The 22,680-nt window shown below is 54.3% G+C and overlaps 1 protein-coding gene across 1 annotated transcript in view; it reads right to left on the bottom strand.

Moving 5' to 3' along the window:
- Positions 1–22,680, bottom strand: part of COL27A1 (collagen type XXVII alpha 1 chain) — a 148,500-nt gene that overhangs the window by 88,121 nt on the left and 37,699 nt on the right. The window contains exons 8-12 of the mRNA XM_068973506.1: positions 13,447–13,491; positions 12,756–12,809; positions 12,297–12,341; positions 9,065–9,118; positions 8,143–8,187 (exon numbers count right to left, since the gene is read on the bottom strand). Of these exons, the coding sequence (XP_068829607.1) occupies positions 8,143–8,187; positions 9,065–9,118; positions 12,297–12,341; positions 12,756–12,809; positions 13,447–13,491 (243 nt within the window). The remainder of the gene's footprint in view (positions 1–8,142; positions 8,188–9,064; positions 9,119–12,296; positions 12,342–12,755; positions 12,810–13,446; positions 13,492–22,680) is intronic.

The raw sequence follows: 22,680 nt of genomic DNA, 5'->3' as shown, positions 1-22,680 counted from the left end.
CTGGTCCAAGCAAGAGAGGCTTCTGCAGCATTTCCCAGCCCTGACCTTCTGCAATTTCTGTGACCTGCTCTTTAAAAGCTACCCTGTGGAATCATGATCTTCATTTTACAGATGAAGAAAGTGAGGCTCTGAAAGGGCAGGTGTCAAGGTCACAGAGTCACATGGATAGGGAATACGGGCACCACGGCCACAGGTGAGTTTCGGCAGCCAAGAAAAACCAGGCCGCCCGGCGCGGGCAGGTCTGGCCCTCTCGCCCCTGCCCTGACCCCTTCTCCACGCTCTCTGGGGAGACAGGCAGCTGGAAAAACATCAGCTGTGGAGAAGCTTCTTGGAGCCGAGGAGGAGGGGACAGCTCCATTCTACTTCAAAAGGAAAAGAAAGTCCCTGAGCTTGGAATTCAGGGAAACCTGTTCTCCTCTCCTTGAATTCAAATCACTGTTTTTCCAGGGAAATTTAATAAAAAAAACAAAGCACATGTTTCTCTGACCAAGAGGAGGCCTGAGCTGTTCAAACAGTCAAGATTCTTCACGGAGGATAATTTATTTCTGGTTTCTGAAGCCACTGGGGGAATCCAGAAAGTAGATTAAACTAAAAAGACCAAAGATAAAAACAAACCCCAAGCCAATTACAAAGTCTAAACTGGCTGAGCAACAGCCCTTGAAGCGCGTGTGCCTCTAGGCCTTCGTCTTGCCCTGCCCAGAATACTATTCCCCTCAAATCCCTCCTCTGCCAGGAAACCCTAGTGGACCAGAAGGGAAGGCATTGATATGGACCCTGTAGGAGGCGCAGCTTCATTCTGACACCCAAAGGAGGAAACGGGGACACATTAAAGAGACCTGGGCCAAGCCAGTGACTTTGCATGCAGAACTTGACGTGCCTTTAACATTTGCCCTTGAGGGGAAGGTTATTGGTCCCATTTAACAGATGGGGAAATTGAGGCTCAGAGAGAGAAATGTCACCTCACCAAAGACAAGAAGCAAGTCTGTGGCAGAGCTGAGCCCAGGTCCCACCTCTCTCAACTCTGCCATGTTTGTATGAGCTGAGTATGGGCACATCCTGGCATGCAGAAGCTGCTTGAATGTGTGCCTGACTGATTTTATAGAGTGGTAATGGTAGGCGTGTGTGTGTGTGTGTGTGCGTGCGCACATGAGCATGCCCCTCCAGATCGAGTTTTCATGGGGTTACATCTGACCCTATATAAGATACTTCTTCCCACATCCTTAGGGTCCCCCGTGGAAAATTCCAACCCAGCCCCACTTTGCCATGCTATAAGGCAGACAGCCCTCTTACCTCCTGGGGCAGGAGATATCAGCTGGGCGAGTAGTGGGCAGTGGAGGCTCCTGAAGGCATTTGAGCCACCACCTCTGACCTTGGAGGATGCAGCTGGGGGCTTGGCAAGACAGAGGACAATCCCTCAGGCGAGAAGGTGGGATGCTGTCTAGCCGGACACCTGGCTGACTTCACAAGGCAGGGTTTGGGGAGTCCATGCTGTGCTCTCCAGAACCAGGGTCTGGAGACAGCCTGGAGACTTAGCTGGGCTCACCCCCGGGTGGGCTGTGTGACTACAGGCAGACCCTCACGTGACCCACTGTCCTCTCAGGCTGAGGGTGTGGTCTCTGAGAACCCTTCGGCTTGGCCCATCCCTTAGACAAAGCCTGGAAGGGAGGTGCAGGAATGCCCCTGGGACCCTGCCACCAGCCCCATCACCTCAGGAAGACAAGACAGTGAGGCAGCACTCCCCAGGCACCAATCCTGGCTGAGATGCCCAGCACGCTCACATGCAGAAGCCACCGACAGGTCTAAACCCATGGGTCTGCAGCCAGGGCCACGCTAGGCTGGCTCAGGGACTCCTCTCAGACCCAGGGCCCAGGCCAGCTTCCCCCGTGAGGCTTTAGAGCCAAAGCAACCGGATGCCAACCCTCCACTACCCGCGGGCCTCTCTGAGCCTCGGTTTTCTCTGCTGTGCAATCGGGGTCCTGAGAGTTTGAGCCAAGATGCTGGATGGAGGGCGAGTCCCTGCCAGCACGTGGAGGCAGCAGCGATGCGAGGGCATCTCTCTGAGGCTTAAGCAAAGACTAGACCATCAGAACCAATGGTCGAAAACCCAAAGAGAGGCACTTATGCGGACAAAATGCAGCCTGAGGAGAGCCAGGGGCTGATGATGGCGTGATGACAGCAATAACAGAAGCAGCACCATGACAGAGGACCTATTATTGGCCCCATTTTCGAGATGAGGAAACTGAGGTCCAAAGATATTAGGGAACTTGTCTGAAGTCACACAGCTATGGAATAGCAGAACTGGGATCTGAACTCAAGCAGTCTGACTCCAGAGCCCATTCTCTTGGCTGTGAATCAACAGTGAGTACACAGAACGGGCTGGAGCAAGCCTGTGGCCTCTCAAGGCCGCACGAGAGCCCTGGACTAACACGTAAGAGGGCATGGCATTGCCAAGGCTCAGGACTGGTTCTGGTTATCCGTTGTGCTCAGTGGCCTCAATACCCAGCCCTGTATCCACCTTTTCTTGCTTTCTTCAGAGCCAAGCAGATGACCTAGAAATATAGGGTAATTAAGAACACAGTAACCCAAAAAAGGGCTTCCCTGGTGGCTCAGACAGTAAAGAATCTGCCTGCAATGTGGGAGACCTGGGCTTGATCCCTGGGTTGGGAAGATCCCCTGGAGGAGGGCATGGCAGCCCACTCCAGTATTCTTGCCTGGAGTATCCCACGGACAGAGAAGCCCAGCCTACAGACCATGGGGTCCCAAAGAGTTGGACGTGACTGAAAGACTAGGCAGAAAAAAGATAGGGCTTTAAAAGAGCTGGAACTGGCATCCAGATCTGCGACTGGAATAATCATAGATGGTCTAAGATGGAAAGACCCTAGCTGTTCTTAGCTTTCAGGACCTCATTCATCAGTGGGGAAACTGAGGCCCAGAACCTGCCCAAGGCCCCCTCACCTCACTAGCTTGCCGCACTCCTCCGCTGCTGAGCAACACATCCCAGTTCCTACACTTGCCCAGGGCCCTGATGCTTGATCCAAGGGGTCCCAGAGAGGTGGCAGTGGAGCGGAACACACACCACCACCTCCACCCTGCTTGCTTCTCCCTGTCTGGCCGCGCCCGCCCGTGCACAGCACATACAAACAGCCCGGCCAATGGCGGGACCTTCCTCCGCAGGCCCGAGCTCCCGGCTACAGCAAGCTGGCCCGAGGCCCAAGGAATGAGCTCGGCGCCCTGCCGGGCCCCAGCCACGTGGTCTCCCCACTTCCCCAGGTCAGGCCCCCCTGGGGAACTGAATGCCTCATACTTTGGGCAGAACAAGGCCCAGGAGGAGACAGAACCAGGATCAAGGGCGAGACTCCACATTCTCTCTTGGCTACGGCAATTCAGAGGAACAGACGCCTAAACAGGGACAGTTCTCATAACCACATCTGTGGCAGGATGCCAGGAGCTGAGGAGGCCTCCGAGGGCCATCTTTTCCACCCCCTTCCTCCAGCCAGTGTCTACACTGACGGCCTGCTCCAGAAGCTGAGACGTTGGGGAGGGGATACCTGCAGTCTCCAGGATCAGAAGTCCTGCTACATCTTGAAGACTCAGCTCTCTGGCCTGCTAGATGGTCAGTCCTGCCCCACCCACCTGACAACTCACCTGCCCAGCTTTCCCTGTGCTAAGGAAGAAGTGAGATATTTGCAATCCAGCCTCTGGTAACATTAGGCCTTAGCCTCCGGTAAATTCTAAAATGCCATCACATGCTGGTTAGGTGCTAACAGTGGAATTCATGATAACCTCAAGGAAAAGCCTGCAGAAGAAACTTGGAGCCCTCTTTACAGGGTTTACATTCGCTAAAGTCGAGAAGTTCCTGCACAGGTTTGACAACAGCCTGTATTCTTTTCCAGAAGATGTGTGCCCTCCGAGTGCTCCAACAGGGAAAGACTCCTTAAGATCCCAGCACCTTTTTCTCACGACACTGAGCATGTCTTCACCCTACCTTCTGATATCTACCCAGGAATCCACCCACAAGGAGTCACTGCGGGGAGGAAGAAGGAGAGAGGCAGGGAGAGTTCTCAGCAGGATTAGAGGGTTGCTAACAGCCCTGGGGACAGTTCCAGTTCCAGTTTTGGAACCTAGGGATCATACCCCCAGCTCACAGCAACACCACTGCTTAGAACCTTCATCTGTTTTGTCCTCAGTTTCTCCATTTGGAAACCACTTTGCTCCCTGCTGCCCTCAGGCTGAGAAAGAGCTTGAAGCCAAAACTGAACTATGTGAGAAGCCCTGTCCTGCCCCAGACAGGCATGTGGCCTTGGACGAGTCCCAGCTGTCCCTAAGCCACACACGGAGGGAACCGGAGCCAAGGCTGGACCTTTCCAGCTCTAAGCTTTAGGGTCTGCCTGCCTGACTCGCTACACAAGACCAGCCCTGGCAGGTCTGGCCAGAAGCCACGAGAGAAGCTGTGAGCAGGGGCTGGTCTTGCCAGGCATTCCAGCGGGCTCGACAGTGAAGCCAGAGTGCAGGACAAGAGGATTCACTGTGGCATCTTCCTAGGCCCCGTGAGAGACTGCAAAGTGTGGCTCCGTCCCCAGCTGGGTCACTGCATCATGCGCCTAACAGCCCAGGAGAAACCTCTTCAACTCCAGCCAAGCTTGTAACATCTCATATCTGGACCCCTCCTTGGGAAACCACAACACAGGCGATGTGAGATGAGAGATGTGGAGTAAGTTTTCTCTTGGAGGCTGAAGATGGGAACATAGAGAGGAGAGGGGTGACAGGGAGAGCACCCTGCCTGAGCACGCAAGGGTCCTGGGTTCAAGTCCCAGTTCTGCCACCCCTGTGCTATGTGACCTTGGGCAAGTCTACTGGCCTCTTTGAGCTATGTCTACTCATGCATCTGACCAAGAGGCAGGGCCAGCTCATCACTAGGGTTCCTGCAGCTCTGATGTGCTCTGACCTCTGCTGTGTTTCACAGCTCCCATCCACAGAAGACTCCCACTCACCCTCCTGATGCTGAGCAGGCTGTATGCATGGGCCTGAGATTTTGCTTGCTGGAGAGAAACGGACCACAGCAAAATCACTGCCAGCCCTGCCAGAAATGAGGCCAGCTGCGATCTGGCATGAAGGGATTCAGCTCATTCTCCTGACATTTCCTCTTGGTAATAAGTGCCTAGAAATCGTCTGGCCCAAAGCTTTTGACCAGAAGAAAACCCATTCACAGAAGGAGCCCCCAACCCCCATCAGACAGATCAGGGGCTTAGGAGCACGTAACAGGGGGATGGCCCTAAAGACCAGGCAAGGAGTGTGTGGGCCAAGGGTGCAGCAGACGGGGAGGCCAGGCAAAGGCACACACAAAGGCTGAGGGACTCCAGGATATAAAGTCTGTTCCATACATATTAAATCACTCCGAGGCAGACCCTGACCACGTGCTGGCCAAGATGACTGGACCGGGGTCAAGCAGACATTCATGGCCCTCTGGGGTATTGCGTGGCCATAGGACTTCTTGGTGGAATGGGGGTGGTTCCTCACACCCATGCCTGACACCCCAGTGCCAGGGAACACGCATTATGGAGGGCAGGGTGGAATGTGAGGGAGTTAAAGGCACAAAAACATGGAGTGAAGAGACAGAAATGAGTTGTCTGTTATAGGGGTTGAAGTGTGGCAAGGCCTCAGAGGGTCTCTGGGTGCGTGGCTTTGAAGCCTTGGTTTCCTTGCCTGGAAAATAGATAATCAACCTTACCTCAGTGAGTCAGTATGAGAACCACATGTAGTGTTCAAATGCCACGCAGGTAGCAGGGCCTCCAGGAGTGTGTGCTCGGTTACATAGTCATGTCTGACTCTTTGTGACCCCATAGACTGTAGCCCACCAGGCTCCCTTGTCCATGGAATTTTCCAGGCAAGAATACTGGAGTGAGCGGCCATTTCCAAGTCCAGGGGCTCTCCTGACCCAGGGATTGAACCCGCGTCTCCTGTGTCTCCTGCCTTGGCAGGTGATTTCCAGGGCTGCATTGAGTCATTCTGCCTGAGCCAATTGCTCCCACTCTGTGACTGAGAGTTTGGAAAACAGACCCAGAGAGGTAAAGCCATTGGCTTAAATTCACACAGCCCAGAGGAATCCTCAGTCACCCACAAAACCACAAATAGAAACAATTACTGCTACTATCTATTGAGTTTTTACTATGTGACAAGCACAATGACCCCATGAGCTAGAAGCTATTATTCCCATTTTTCAGATGAGAAAACTGCAGTTCAGACCCAGTAGTACTCCTGCCCCAGGGCCTTTGCACCTGCTCTTCCCTCAACCTGGAAGGCTCTTCCCCACAGCAGCCACAAAATTAAAAGATGTTCTCTCCATGGAAGAAAAGCCACGACAAAGCTAGAGAGCATATTAAAAAGCAGGGACATTACTTTGCTGACAAAGATCCATGTAGTCAAAGCTATGGTTTTTCCAGTAGTCATGTATGGATGTGAGAGTTGGACTATAAAGAAACCTGAGTGCCGAAGAATTGATACTTTTGAACTGCGGTGTTGGGAAAGACTCTTGAGAGTCCCTTAAACAGCAAAGAGATCCCACCAGTCCATCCTAAAGGAAATCAACCCTGAATAGTCACTGGAAGGACTGATGCTGAAGCTGAAGCTTCAATACTTGGCTACATGATGGGAAGAGCCAACTCACTGGAAAAGACCCTGATGCCGGGAAAGACTGAGGGCAGGAGAAGAAGGACAGAGGATGAGATGGTTGGATGGCATCACCGACTCAATGGACATGGGTTTGAGCAAACTCAGGGAGATGGTGAAGGACAGGGAAGCCTGATGTGCTGCAGTCCATGTGGGCGCAAGGAGTTCGACAGGACTGAGTGACTGAACAACAACAATTAGCCCTCAGGCACAAAGGAACTGTCAGCCGCAGAATGGTCTAGGTCGGAGGGTGAGGTACCCCTTCTGTCAGTTCCATGAGGTCAGGACCTGGATGTCTCTCTTCTCTGAACCCCACCCCCCGACTTGGCCCCCAGAGGGCCCAGATCCCTATACTACAACAGGTAAGGTGTCATGAACATGCATGTCGACCACAGAATCACAGTCAACCCCCTTTCTGGCCACCCTTGAGTGTTCCTGGCTCCCTTGCAGCTGCCTCTCACCTTCTAACTCCCCCACTATCCCTTCTCCATCAGCCACAAAGGGAGGCCCAGACCCAGAGATGAAGATGGTTCCAAGCCCAGGAGTTAACCTGTGGGGCAGCAGCAGAGAGCCTTAAGCCACCAGCAGGGGCCAGGCCTGAAGAAAGATGCTTCAGTTACAATCCTGGGTCTCCTTCGACCTGACAATGGGACCCTGGACATATCACCCTGATTCTCAGAGCCTCAGTTTCCCCTTGTGAAAAATGAGATCGTTGGAATGAATGACTTTCCCCCAAGCCGAAGATTCTAGGAATCCACTTCCGCAGCATTGTTGCCAACTGGTGAACTTGAGCCAACACTGAGATCAGAGGCCCTGGACAAGGACCGAGTTAGTATCCTGGCTCTGTTGTGAAACTCGGAGCAAGTTACTTGAGCTTTCTGGGCCTTGGATTTTTCTTCCTGCCCCATAGATGCCCAAACAAAGGGAGAAATAATTTCCTTCTACAATGGACAATCAGGGTCAGAGCTGGTGAACTGGGGTTCCTGCTGAGCCCGTCTTGTGGTCATGTCTCCAGTGGGCCTGCCCGACACCCCAGGGCCCTCTGGCCTTGCGTGTGTAGCAGTGAAACAGGTGACGCCAGGACAACACAGAGGCTGAGTGTTCTCAGACACAGGAGCACAGACACCCGGTCTAGACAAGGCCCCCAGCATGGACACTCATGACCCAGACAACAGAAGCCCCCCGACACAGAAGCGCCTTGCAGGACAACTGCTGGACGCACTGAGAAGCGCATCCCAGAAGGGCCCAGAGTCCTCAGGAGCCCCCAGCCCCAGCTGCGTAGCAGCCACTCAAGTGTTCTGGCAGCAGCCCCCGAGGCCCAGACAGCCCCCCATGCCTGCCTACACACTCAAAGCAGAGCAGGGCAGAGCAGAGAGAAGCGAAGAATGCCCAGGCCATGGGTGGACGGGGCCACATGGCCAGTGGAAGGTCAGGTTCACCCATAGAATCTGCGTAATAGACACGGAAAATCTTTACCGGCCTACCCATCTTGCCCCTCTTGCCAGGAACGCCAGGCAGACCCTGTAGAAGGAAACGGGGAAGAGATCAGGACAGGATTCCAGCAGGAGACTAACAGCGTTGCTCCAACCAGCCTCGCCTCCACCCACAAGAGGAAGTCACAGTAAGCCTGGCATCCAAGTCCACAAAGACAACAGGCGCCAGTGATGTGCATGTTGGATGGATGGTCCTTAAATGCAGGTCCTCAGAGTGGGGGCCTGCAAGGACCTGAGCTGGCAGATTCCTAAGGGAAGCACCCAGGACTCTGGTATTCAGCGATAATAAATGCTCCCGCTGTTTCCCTGCGATTCTCTTTCACCAGCTTATTGATGAGATTACAGTTGAGTCTCCAAATGTGGGCTCAGGTGGAGAGGGGACAGAGCCAGTCCAGAGGCAGGTGGGGCACACCACCGCTGTCCTGGAAACTCCAGCAGCCCCAGACACATAGACAAACGAGCGTGGTGTGTTCAGGAAAGCTTTACATAACTTGTGCCTGGTGGGATCTGGTCCATGGGCCACATTGATTGGAAATTTGAAATAAGCCCATTTCTCATTTGCTGAAAGCCCTTCAGGAGCTCCTCATGCTCTCGGAATAGTCCCTCTCCTGACCTCAGTTCCTGGGGGCCGTATAGCTGTGCCCAGGGGCCCCCTCCAGCCCGTCTCCCATCCGCATTCCTGCCTTGCACTCAGAGCTTTGTGCTGTTAAACTTGCCAAGTAAGCTTCCGTCCCTGACTCTGCACATGCTCTTCTCTGTGTCTGGAAGGCATCTGCCTCGACTTCACCCTCAGTGGATGCCTGTTCAACTCTGAGGCACCTCCTCCAGGAGGGATTCTAGAACTTTTCCAGCCCATGGCAGAGGAAGTGGGTGGGGGAAGAGATAAACAGAGAAGGCATACTCACTCGCTCTCCATCGGACCCTGGCAGGCCGAAGAGCCCCGGGAGCCCAATGTAGCCCTAGGAAAAGAGCAGAGGGGAGGTCAGAAGGGCTGGCTGGTGGGGTGTGGCTTGCCCGTCCTGGCCCGGCCTGGCCCAGACCCGCCTCGCTGCGCTCTGGCGCCTGGCTCCTCTTCCTCGCTGGCGGCGGCGGTGGCTCCAGTGGTTCCACGATGACATAGGCCTTGAGGCAAGTGTATATGCCCATGGACTGCATGGTGCTGGCTTCCACGATGTAGTCCAAAGGCACATACCCTCACGCCAGGGAAGGGCGCGGGCACTCGCAGGGGAAGGCCCGCCCCATGCTGAGGGCTCCTGGACCTGCTGGAAGGAAGCTCTCCGCCGGGTTAGATGCTGGGGTGGCACCAAGCCCTACCCACCCTCCCAGGGAGGCTGGCGGGCACTCGCAGCTCCTGCAATGCCTCCTTCTAGGCCTCCAAGGCTGTGCACGTGGGGCTCGCATCACCCTAGACCGCCTGAGGGTGGCCAGCAGTGACAGCCGCTACCACCCCGGTGTGCTGGCATCCTGCCAAGCACGTGTGCCGCTGAGTTCAGCCCTCCCCAGGACCCTGCAGATGGCCCATCCTCCTCCTCGCCGAAAAAGACGACCCAGGCTCTGGGAGAAAGCAGCACAGAGAGTCAGGGGTGGAGTCTGGATCGTCTGCCCTCCAGCCTCTCTCCATGCCATGCCCTCCACCAGGCATGCCCTTCCCACCCCCACGACTGCAGAACCAATGTTTTCAAGCCCAGCTCGGAGGTTCTCTCCTCTGGCTAGCATCCCTGATGCCTCCAACCAGAAGCAACCTCCTCCCCTCTCCCTGGCCCCCTATTTATACCCCCTGCATGCGTGCTAAGAATACTAGAGTGGGTTATCATTTCCTCCTCCTGGAAATCTTCCCAACCCAGGGACTGAATCTGCATCTCTTGTGACTCCTGCATTGCACGTGGATTCTTAGCCACTGAGCCACCAAGAAAGCCCCTATCTGTGCCCCACTTAATAGATTCACCACTTTCTCTTCTGTATCTTCATTCTCTTTCTCCACGTTTCATGGCCTCATTAGTCAGGGAACCTCTCCAGAGCAGGAACCTAGCCCAGGGTTCCTATCATATCTGTACTCTCTAGATGTTTGCGAGATGACTTCACTGATTAAATGGACATGAGTTTGAGCAAACTCAGGGAGATGTTGAAGGACACGGAAGCCTGGCGTGCTATAGTCCCTGGGGTCACAGAGTCGGACACGACTGGGCAACGGAACAACAAAAGCTAACATTTACTGAGCACAAAGTATGTGCCAGACCCACTTCTCCGAGCTCTGCAGGCATTTAAGGCGTCTACTGTGCCCTCTCCACACCCTCAGGAAGTAGGCATTATTAGTCAGCCTCCTATAGAGGTGAGGTCATTTAGGCCCAGAGAGGCTAAGTGACTTGCCCAGGATCACACGTAGCAGAATGTGGTATTTGAATTGAGGTCATCTGACTCCCAGGGCCAGGGCCCCTCTAACCACTTCGCCACACTGCCTCCCATAAACAAGCAACCAGTGCAGGCTCACATGCATTTCTCCGTCCCTAGAAGAGGTCACGAGGCCCCTTTCTCAGCATCATCTTAACAAATGATGTTTACTGATCATTCCTAGCAGGGCTTATATCCCAGATTTGCAGTGATGGGCTCAGAGAGGTCCAGAGATGTGCCCAAGCTCCCACAGCTGGTTAATGGCAGGGTAGGTCTCCAAACTAGCTGCCCTGACCCCAAGTCTGTGCTCTGCCTACTTCATAAACATAAGGCCGGTGATGGCAGGATTGGGCAGGCAGCCTGAGCGGCCCTGGCTCACCCAGGGCTGCTCAGGGCCCTGTGGCCCTGAAAATGGGTGTGCCGGGGTCAGACCAGCAATCCCCTGCACACGCAGCCTCTAGATGCCACAGCAAGGCAAACGGCAAGCAGCCCCAGATGTCATTAGCCTGCCTTGGCTCCTCCGGTCCTCCTGGTAGATCAGAGACCTGGGGCTGAACCAGGAAGCCCTTCTCCCTCGGTTCAGGAGGCCCCTCTGGGGCCAGAGTTCACGGGAACAGTTGGATAAAGGGGAGGAGGAGGGGCCCAGCTCCTAGGACAGGAGCCTCCTCAGCCCCTGTCTATCACTGCCCCGCCCCCATCACCATCATCATCCTCACTGACATCATCAACACGTCCTGGGGAACTTTCCCACCTACCAGCCGCTCTCCTAACATCCGCCCGTCAGGTCCAGGGATTCGGGCTGAGACTGCAGCCATAAATAGCTTTGGCTCAGGCTCGAAGGACACGTCATACCTGACCTGACCTGGCCTGACCGAGGACTCTATGACCCACTTGCTGAGCATTCTTTAAGAGGCAGGCAGCCCAGCCCTCCAAATACCTGGGTCCTCAATCCCAGCCCCACCTTAGGCAAGCTGTGGGAACTGGGGCCCCATCATGAGCCCAGTTTCCTAGTATACAGAAGACAGGATTCCACTAGATTGCTTCTTAGTCTTCTAAACTCCATTTTACCCCCATTCAATTCACCCAGAACTTTCTCCATTGCCCCACAACCCACCTGGGAGCCCACCTCAGCAGTATTTACTTCCAAATTCCTAGCATCCCCCTAACCATGCCAGGGGTAGTAATGGACATCCCTCCCACGGGAAAGATGGGCAAACAGCCTGCTGGCTACTCAGGGTTTGTTTCAGGGGCCTTGAAGGAGGGGCAGAGGAGATGCTCCATTAGCCTCCAGGCCTGGACAACATTCACTCATTGGTCAGGACTGCCCTCCCTAAAGGGTGACACCCCAGCCCTCAGCTAGGTACAAGAGTGAGGCCTCAGAGAACTCCAGGAACAGACAAAGTGGCCCCAGCTTTGGTTCCCTACTGATTGGACTTGCTGGGGGACACAGCAAGCAAATATGTGATTATAGCAGATGGACTGCGGCTGAGGCTCCAGCCGACCTGTGCTGCTGCCCAGCTGCCTGGCCGTGGAGACCAAGCTGGCTCCAGGGTTCCCCGCCATTTAACCATCCTCTGTCCCTCTGCTTTTGGAGCACTCAGGCGGGAAGACCGAGGCCCCAGCTCTCCCAGAAGACCCTGGGTGTACACTGCAGGCTTTACAGCCCTGATCGCCCACCAGGCCCGCTGGAGGGACAGGAAATGCCCACTCGGGCCCCCAGGCAGGCGGCACTTGCCAAGTCGCACTTACCCGGCTGCCTTTGGGCCCAGGGTCTCCTACAGGTCCAGGCAGCCCCTGAAACACAAAAGACAGAAGGGCAAGGGCATATGGAGACGTCCTAGCTGCTGCCCACAACCCAGGCCAAGGTCTGTCTCCTTTGGCTTCACCTGTCTCTCTGTATGATAGGAGTAGGGTTACACTCCCGGGCTTCAAACAGAGCCCCCAGCTACCCCAGGGCCCCAAGCAGCTGGCTGGGAGAGCTTCTGGAGCCATGCCCTCACACCCCAGAACTACTCTTTCTTCTGTTTCCTCCTGCTGCCTTCAGAGAAGGCTTCTCAGCACAGCCCCCTGAACAGCCCTTTCTTTCCGGGCCCACCTGGTAGGTATAGCTCCTGGGCCCCTAGCCCACCGCCTCCCTCTGCCTGGGGGCACCCGTGGCCAGCTCCACACCACCACGGCCACAGAGCTTCCAGAAGCCATATACTGCACCTGCCTGCCAGGGTAACCTTTGGCCCCTGGGCTACCCTCGGGTCCTGGCTGCCCCTGCAAAGGAACAAGAGAAACGTAAGGAAAGGGGAGACCCTGCCCAGCTCCAGGTCTGGAGGGCGGTGGGGGACTGGGGTTTACAATGGACAAAGAGAAGGGCAGGAATGTGAGACGGAAGGGGAGGAAGGGGAGGCCATCGGCCTGCTGGGCGCCCCTGCTAACCCACCCTCTTCTCCCAGCCCACCCTTTTGAGAAACCGGTCTGACCAGCTTGGAGGGACAAAACCCCCTGTCCTTGCAGCCCAGGAATAAAGCACTGAGGGGGCCTGGCTGGGCTCTCCCACGCTGGCAGCGGCTGATGTTTGACTTGGGCTGGGGCAGCCAAAATTCCTGCAAACCCCGTGGCGGCGTGTATAATATCCCCTAACATCGCCCGGAACAGGCCAGCTATTCATGGCGTTAACCGGAGTCCAGCGGCTCATGCCAGCACTGGGCCGGCGTGGACTCCAGCCGTTTCAGGCAGATGTGGCTGGGGGAGAGGTGGGGTCTGGTGGGGGCCCCAGAGGGATGGGAGGCAGAGCCTCCTGGCTCTGGAGCTTACTCGTGGAACCGGGCAGGGTGGGGTGGAGGCCAAGGACAGGCAGTGGGGCTGGAGCAAGGGAGGGCGAGGGCGGGGCTGAGGCTGCAGCCCTCACCTGTTCTCCGGGGTGCCCCGTCGGTCCAGGATAACCCTTCTGTCCCTGCGGAGGGAAAGAAACCACTTGAGCCTAGGAAGACACGTCTGGGTCCGGGGATCGCAGAGGCCCGGCCTTCCCGCCTGCCTCTGCAGCACTGTAGGCGCTGTGGCAGGGATGTATGCTAGCACACGTCTGAGAACTACTCCCCGAGTGGAGATATCAGGCATCCTGCTGTTTCCTCTCCGTCACCAATGGTTCTTAGACCAGAAGACAGCCGGGATCGATCCCTCCTTGGGCAGGGCTTGTAAGCTGAATTAGGATACAGCAACTGGGAGAGACTGATGCTGTTATCACCACCCTTCTTTCCAAACCCAGAGAGAAGGTAAGAACGTCCGAAGCAGGGCTGGAGGGTTGTCTGAGTGATGGGTGGACTGCTGAGGACCTTAAAGTCTGGGGTGTGTCATACAATGCTGGGATTTTTCTGTCAGAACCTTCTCATTAACCCCCTATCAGAAAAGATCTCACACATATTGACCAACTGTGTGACCCCCAAATAGCTACCCCACTTCTTCCCAGTGATTCCAGCCACTATTCCAGGGGAAAAGAGGCCACTAGATTGACTGAGAAAGACTCTGGTGACATTTCAGTACCAACCATGTGCCCTGTCCCCATGGTCTAATTCCCATGGTCCAAGGCCAGGTCTCCAGGTCAAGAGAATCAAAATGAGCGTGTGCCTTCAGGTGGCACTGGAGACAGCCACTTGGACCATTTCATGAGTGTAAGGAACTCTTTGCAGGGAAACCCCAGACTTCAAACTTCCCTAAGCTTTGAGCTGTTATGAAACAAGACGGAGCAGAGGCTTCTGTTTTAGACAGTATGGTGGAGACGGAGTGATCTCCATTAGATCCCCCGGCTCACAGGAGCCCTGTGCTGGGTCCAGACCATCTCTGACTTACTGTGCAACCTTGGAGGGGTTACTGCCCTTCTCTAGATGTCAAATAAGGGAGTTAGAACTCTGAATACCCTTCATTTCTGGTGTTCCAGAACTCAGGAGTTCTAGGGATCCCCCAGCGTGTTAGTCGCTGCTCAGTCGTGTCTGAGGGATCTTCCCAAACCAGGGGTCGAACTCGGGTCTCCTGCATTGCAAGTAGAAGCCCTAGGGATACCCCAGGCTGGTGATTAACAAGACTCTAGACTACACACACACACACAGACAAACACACACACGCACGCGATGCCTGTGAACCCCCTCTACCCACTGTTGTTTATATCATCTCCATCCTGCAGAGGAGAAAATCGAGTCTTGAAGAATGGAAGTCACTTGTCCAGAGCTCATTACTAAGGAACAGCAGCTCAAGCTCACCACTGGGTCCTTCTGACACCGGAGGCCACACGGAGAGCCTTGCAGCCCCCCTGGGCATGTACAGTTCATGCACCTCCACAAACACCCACAGGCACACACGTTTGGCACCCCCTAAGACCCCCAGAAAGTGGCACTCTTTAATTATAAACAGCATCGCTCTGATCCAAGAGGTTTGGGGAGTTTACGAGCATTCCTTCTGCACCTACTCACGCCTCGAGACTGCTCAGCGTTGTGATTGCATCTCAGACCTGGGGCCCATGAGGTTGATGCAACATGGCTGGGTGAGATTCCTCCAGCATGCCATTCTTCCCTAGTGGGCAAACTGACGCAGAGGCCACAGTCAGCAGCCAGCGTGCAGAGTGGTTAAGATCGCTTGTTTCATATTAATCTGGATCCCTATCCTGCTTCCCTACTGGCTGGAGGACCTGGGGCCACCTCTCTGAGCCCTGGTTTCATCTTGCAAAATGGGGTTCTCAGGGGTTGGCATTATAGACTGTATGATATAATGTGTGAAGACTTAGCACCACATTGCATTCAAGGGCCCCATAAAGACTAGCTGCTGTTAGTAGCATGATCTTTATATTTCACTCATTCATTCAACAAACATTTGCTGCACTTTCATGCTCCGGCCCCATTCTAGGCATTAGGTGAACAAGAAGACAAGATCCTTCGCCTTAATGGAATTTACAGTCTAATTAAACAGATATAAAAACAAATAAATATAAAACGTAATGTCTCAAGGATTTGCTCACATGGGGGCAGAGTCTCAGTCTTGCAAGATGAAAAGGTTCTGGAGATCGATTGCGCAATAATGTGAACATGCCCAATGCCGCTGGACTACACACACGAACACGGCTCAGATGGGAAAATGCACGTGATGTGTTTTCGCATCATCACCGAAAATGAAATTCTAAGAAAGGGATAATGTGTGGCAGTGACTAGTGCTATGGAGAAAAGTGAGCAGAGTCGGAGGACAGAGCAGGGCCATGATGGGCAGGGTGGTGACCGTGGCAGGCAGGGGAGCTGGACACAGGCTGGCTCTCTGGGGAAAGGCTTTCCAGGCAGAGGGAACAATAGGGGCAGAAACCCTGAGGGAGAATGCTCTCAAGCAAGAATGAGCCCCGTGGGACTGGAGCAGAATGAGTGAGGCGTGAGGGGCAGAGTGACGAGGTGGTCAGAGAGGAAGCAGGAAGCCAGAGCGTGCCAGGTGGAAAGATGGCAGGAAAGCACAGGAGGGTTTTAAGCAAGGATGTGTCACGGACAGGATGCATGACCATCATCCTTTCTCCACTTGAAGCCGGCAGATGAGGAAAAACAAGCGAAGCATTTTCCCATGAAGAGCAGAGTGGAGCCTCGAGCTCTACGCTGTGTGACTCAGCCCAGGAATAATAAACTCAGCCCATGCAATAATGGAGCAAGAATCCCAAGAGAAGCGAGAGAGGGGTCCAGGGAGCCCTGAGCGCCACGTGCTCCTTTGGCTTCCTTGCAGCCACAAAGAAGCTAGAAACCAATACTTTGGCAGACTTATCAGTGAAATCCCAGAAGTAAATCTTCTTCAAGTAAATCTTCTACTCAGAATGCAGTGAAAAGGAAGTGAATGACCATCAGGGACATGGACAGTGACTCACTCTACGCCTGGCCCCTCACTAAGGCCTAGACGCATCATCTCATCAACAACCTGCTACCATCCCTGAGAGGCAGGGATTACCACACCCACTTGCCAGATGAGGAAACTGATGAAGCTTAGTGAGGTAAAGAGGCCATAGAGCAGGCTGTGAAGTCCTAAGTCCTAACTGTTGAGACCCGAGCTCACCTGGAAGAGTCACAGGGTCACCAAGGGAAAGACCCTCTTACAGACTCACCTCCCCAGGTCTGAGCTTGTGGATCACTGTAGCATCATGAACTCACTGTCTGAGTTGGAAGGGACCTAAGCCATCAGTTTCACAGCTTCCTTCATTGGATACAATGAGAAACCGAGGCTCAGACATGTAAAGGGACTCGCCAAAGGCTAGTTAGCAAGTTACGGCCAACCCCAGACCATTCCCCACGACGCCAGACCCCTCAGGCTGGGCTTTGTCTAGAAGGCCACAGTTCCTAAGTCTTTTCCAAACCATGGGCCCGGAAGGGCCTTGAACACTGCCACGAACCTGTGTTTCTCTTAGCGGACTGGGAGCCGCTGAGACTGAACACAGCCAAGACATGGGGTTGGGGTGGGGATGGGGGTTCCTATGCTCCCTGGAAAGCACCTTAACAGTGTTTACCAAGCTGGGACAGTCAAATAGCTTCAAATGACAGGGCCCCAGGTCTTGCAAGAATCTAAACCATTACCTTCTCCAGGGCCCCAGCAATTACAGGGCAGGCGCTGACCGCAAGGTGGACCCACGGGCAGTGATTTCCCCACGGGTGATGGCTGCCTGACTGGGACGAGGGGAGAACAGAGGCTTCAGGGGAGTTCCAGGGACCACAGAAATCTGCAAGGGGCCTCTGGCTGCTCGGCAGGCGGGTCTCCACAGGACCCGTGTTTATAATAGAACTCGGGCTATATTTTGGTTTGGGAGCCAGATTAATCATTGCTTACAATGCACAAGTAAAAACCAGACATCACCTCACTGTTACTGCAGACAGTCTCCCCGTTGGCTGGGATGCTATTTGGGCTTTGGGCAGAGAGGGGAGGAGGGTCCTGCCCCTGCCTGGGGGTCCTGAGAACCAGCCTAGACCTCTCAGCGGATCCCCTCTCGCACGCTGAGCTTGAAGGCTACACCTCAGCCTGCATGAGGCCCCAGCTTCTCTTGCAGTAGAATAAAGCTCACCAGACCCACACAGCATTCCATGAGGCTTCCCGCTAAACTTCTCTACCACCCTGGCAGCCCCCAGGCCACACTGGGGGGCCAGCAAGATGGACAGCCCCTCAACAGAAAGGGTCAGGAGGAAGAAACATCTGCCAAGAGGTGGAGTGAGCCACGACATCATGCCCGCCAAGTTCCTGCTCCTCTCTGCACCTCAGTTTCCCTAGCTGACCTCTCAAAGCATCCTGTTGGCCCCAAAACGATAGGATTCTATGGGATTCTGCAATGTGATGCGTGGCTTGTCTGAAAGCACGGTCCATCCCAGTACAAGTCAGGCATCTGATGCTGAACTCTGCTCAGCGGGTACCTGAGAGAGGTCAGAGCAGGAAGGCAGAGGTTCTGTACAGATCCTTCATTCATCTGCCTACTCCTTCATTCAAAGGTTTGCTGAACCCCACCAACGTGGCAGACTCTATCTTAGCACTAAGAATACACAGGTAAACAAAGCAAACTTGCTCTCTACCTTCTAGAACAGGATATGGGCTTTAAACACATACGAAGCAGAACAAAATAGCACTGACTGCTAGGAGAGTACAGACACCCAAGCAGAGGAGGTGGTTTTGTAAGCTGAGGCTTGAAGGAGGAGCCTCGTTGGAGAGCAGAGGGTCAGTGGAGTTCAGAAACGGAGCCGGAGGGACTTCCCTGGTGGTCTAGTGGCTAAGACTCTGTGCCCCCAAAGCAGGGGGCTGGGATTCTATCCTGGGTTGGAGAACTAGATCCCACATGCCGCAACAAAAGATCCCACATGCTGCAATGATGTGACCAGTAGAGCCATTTAAAATAAATAATTCTTTTAAATAAATCAATGTTCTTTAAAGAAAAAAAAAAAACAAACAGAGTGGGTATGGGTCCCAGAAGATCAGAACAGCTCAGCAACAGGGGGAATCCAAGGAGGTTCTCAGTAGGGGGCGCTGCATGGAACTGGGGGTGCTGCCTGGAACTGGAGGTGCTACATGGAACTGGGGGTGCTAAGTCCAGATAGAACTGGCAGTTCTGCAGAAAGGCAGGAGATTGCTTTAAGGTTTGTCAATCACACACACCCCCAAAAAACATCCCCAGATGACCCCCTCTGCCTGCCCATTTTACTACAGACTCTCAGACAGTGGCCAACGCAGAAGGCATAGGGAGGGCTTATGGGCAGGGTGAGGGTGGCAGGAGGGAGCCAAGAGGAAGTTTCAAGTTGGGTACCAATTTTATTCCATCAGTGATGTCTCCCTGGGGCAATGTGTTAAGATAGAGTCTGAATTAGGCTTGGCAAGAAAGAGCAACTAGTTATGTCTGCCATGGGCAGAGGAGGCAGGGAGGTGTGGGGTGAAAGAACAGATGTCTGTGTCCAGCACTGTGCTGAGCTCCACATGAGGAACAAAGAAGAAGAGGTCCTCCTCTGTGAACTTGGTCTAGTCTGACAACTATGCCAAGAATATCAGTGAGTTGCCTGCTAGCCAGAAAATGCAGAGTCCCAAAGAGGCTGAGGAAATGCGCTGGTGTGAGAGAAGGGAGATACAAATTCTGCCTGGAGGTGCTGGGCAGATACTCTTGGACAAGATGGCACGTGAGGGTAAATCGAGAGACTGATACATGAAGACGAGTAGGGAGGAGACAGCCTGCCAGGGGAGAGCCCAGCATAAGCAAACACAGGGAGGCAGGAAGGCCCAGGGCACATGGGCTGGATGCTTCAAGGGTTTCCATACAGCAGAATTCCTTGGTCTTGGCACCACTGACACCGCAGGCTGGATCAGCCTTTGCTGTGGGTGGGGTGTGTGTGCCATGCATCACAAGATCTGTAACAGCATCTCTGGCGTCTACTCATTCAAAGCGAGAAGCGCCCCCTCCCAGGGGCTAATGACCAAAAATGCCTCCACTGTGAACTGGGGGCAGTTGAGAAGCGCTGCTCTAGAGGAGAGAAGACAGAGGGATTAGACTAGGGACCGCACTGGATTCTGCCCTCCCAAGGAGCAAACAGGGCTCTCGAAGCCTTCTGGGCTAGAGGAGGGTGTGTGTGTGTGTGTGTGTGTGTGTGTGTGTGTGTGTGTGAGTCCCTAGTCATGTCCGACTCTTTGTGACCCCATGGACTGTAACCTGCCAGGCTCCTCTGTCCATGGGATTCCCCAGGCGAGAATACTGGAGTGAGTAGCCATTTCCTTCTCCAAGGGATCTTCCCAAACCAGGAGTCAAACCCAGGTCTCCTGCATTGCAAGCAGATTCTTTACCATCTGAGCCACAAGGGAGGGCAGTTAACTGGTAACTAAGCAAGATGACTGATGGGACCAAGCGGGCAAGACCTTCTTCAGCGCTGCTTCTTCAAGATCATTCGTTCATTCATGCTGGGTGCTGAGGACATAGCATCTTATTTAACCCTGCAAAACACTGCACAAAGCAACTGAGGCCATTTGCCCAAGCTCACAGAGCAGGAGGGGGACAGAGCTGGGATTCCATCCAGGCGTGTCTGACCTGCCCTTGGGAATCAGTTCAGCAGAGTCCCTCGGCTAGCATCGCATGTGGAGAAGGGAGCCTTATTGAAGGTGGGGAGGCTCTTATGTAAGAAACTATTTCCATCAGCATTGTAGAGAGGGAAAGGGCCTGCAGGTTATAAGACCTGAGTTCAAATGCCAGCTCTGCCATTTAGTGACCCTGGCAGCTGTGTCCACCAACCCAGTGGCTCTCGGCCTTGGCTGCCCTTGACGATCTGGTGCTCTAGTCCACTCAGACCAGCTGAACTGGAACCCCCGCGGAGGTGGAGGACAAACGCCCCCACTGGTTCTCACACACAGAGGGGCTGGGGACCAGGGCTGTAGACGTCACTCTCCGGAAGCCCCCAGTGATCTCACTGACATTTAACACCTGTGTCAGCAAAGGGCCAGGTACACAGGTACATCTTTGTGCAATGACTGGAAGAGTGAATGAATGAATGAGACGTATTTGGGCCTTAGTTTTCTCAGCTGTAAAATGGGCATAATACTGCTTAACTGCTGGAGGCTATTATGAGGAAGCAATGTGATGAGGAACAGCAAGCCTTTCTGTCACACTAGTCAATATGAGAAGCTCCCAACTCAAAGTCCCTTTCTCCTGCCCACTTTTCTCCATGGCCTTTTTCATCTTCTAACACATCTCATATTTTTACCATTTTTATTGCCTCCTTCCTCCCACAAGACTGCAAACTCTGAGGATCAGGGATTTTTGTCTCTTTTTTCAGCTCAGAGGCCTGTACACCTCCTGACACGCAATAGACAACCAACCCATCCTGTTGAAGAAATGAATGAATAGGGCTACTGGTGTCACTATGAGGTGACACCAAAATTCAATGTGCTGATGAGCAAAGGGCACGCTGACCTCGCCTCTCAGCCACTGACGTTCTTTCTCGCTCAAGGCTCCCCACGTAAGACGATGCAGGAAGCCATCCAGCAGGGCCAGTGCAATATGGCTAGCACTGTTACCTAAAGATGCCTGCGGGAGAGAGACTACGGACAAACAGGGGCGGTTCCAGGTGAGCTTGCCCACCCCACTGTCTGCCTTCCTGACCCCCACCACTGGTCAGGGGTCCCTGCCAGCACCCCCATGATCTGCCCACCACCCACTGTGATTAGGTGACATTGGCCTGCCAGACCAGACTCCTCTGTGTTTGCCTCGACTGGAGCCAGAGGGGCTTGGTGGAAATGGCTTTGCCAAATCGTTTTCCTACCACACAGAGACTCTTCCTTAATTTAGAAAAGATGTCTCTCCCTGCTCAGGTGAGCTGGTTCCCCTGGGCTGGGGACTCTGGGCCTCCCTGGACATCTGCTAAGAGCAGGAAGGCCAGAACCCCCGGCAGGAGCCAGTCCAGTCTGGTTTTCCATCTCCCGCCTTCTCTGCTAGATTCCTACTCCAGTGCCAAGCGAGACCACCACTGGCTGCTTTATGAGCCAGGACTGGAAGAAGACTTTTCCACTCACACCTCATCCATCAGAAAGCGCTGGAGCCCAGAGAGGAAGTGAGCGGGGAGAGGGAGTCCCTCTGTGTTCTCTGAGCCAAAAAGACCATGTTTCCCCAGCTCACAGACAGCCACGCACTCCTGCTGCGTCTGGCTTCTTCGGATCTGCAGGAGGACCTGTTCTGGCCGAGGAGGCTGGAGGAGAAGGGGTCAGGGGGGCAGTGATGTTCCACGCCCACCTGCGCCAGGAGACCCTCAGAGCATGGACAGGATGGAGCCAGGAGATGCCACGACTGCCCAAATGAGAACCAGATGGCCAAGGCAGAGGGCAGCTGTGGCTACAGCTGGGAGCCAACATGGATGTTCAAGCCGCGGCCCTCGGCTGATCTGTGGACTGAAAACCCATCAGCAATGGGGGGTTTTCCTGCAAAAACAGCAACTGCCCCTGACCCTGCACTGTCCTCCCTGTTTCCTGAACACCTACTACACACAGGCCCTGAACGAGGCTCTGTAGGAAGAGCGACAAACCATTTTTGCATGTCCTGGTTGGTGAGGCTGGTCTGGGGGCTGAAAAGAACGCAGTCTAGATGGACTATGGGTCTTTGAGCAGAGGAGAGGCTCTAGACCCAAAAGCTGGAGTTCTAGAAGGGCTTCCTGGAGGGGGCACAAGTAGAGCTGAGTCTGAAGGATGGGACACCCTAGCTGCGAAGCTGGAGAGGAATTCAGGGGCACAGCCAGCCAGAGACCCACCACCTAGGAAAATGGCAGCTCTTCCCCCAAAGAGGTTACACCCCCTGCCTGACTGATGCAGTGCTGGGGTGGGGTGGATGAGAACAGCTCAGAATGCACAGAGAACTCTGCCTCTATAGAGATTTCCCTGCAGTATATGGGAGTGATGATATTAGACCCAGAGAGGTTATTGACTTGCCCCAGGTCACACAGCGAGCAAATGGTGGAGCAGGGAGTGGAGTCCAGATGCAGCTGACCCCAGAGCCCACTCTCTCAACTTCCAGGCTCCAGACCTTGCTGGTGGTTTATAGCCCCCGGGAGATCAGGGACAGGGGACAGGGTAGATCATGGTCACTCCAGGTAGAAGAAGGCTGAGGCTCAGGGAGCGGATGTGCAGGTCCCAGGCC

Source organism: Capricornis sumatraensis, chromosome 6 (assembly GCF_032405125.1).
Source record: "Capricornis sumatraensis isolate serow.1 chromosome 6, serow.2, whole genome shotgun sequence".
Taxonomy (NCBI): domain Eukaryota; kingdom Metazoa; phylum Chordata; class Mammalia; order Artiodactyla; family Bovidae; genus Capricornis; species Capricornis sumatraensis.
The sequence above is the reverse complement of the archived record's forward strand: the minus strand, read 5'-3'. Positions and strand labels throughout refer to the sequence as shown.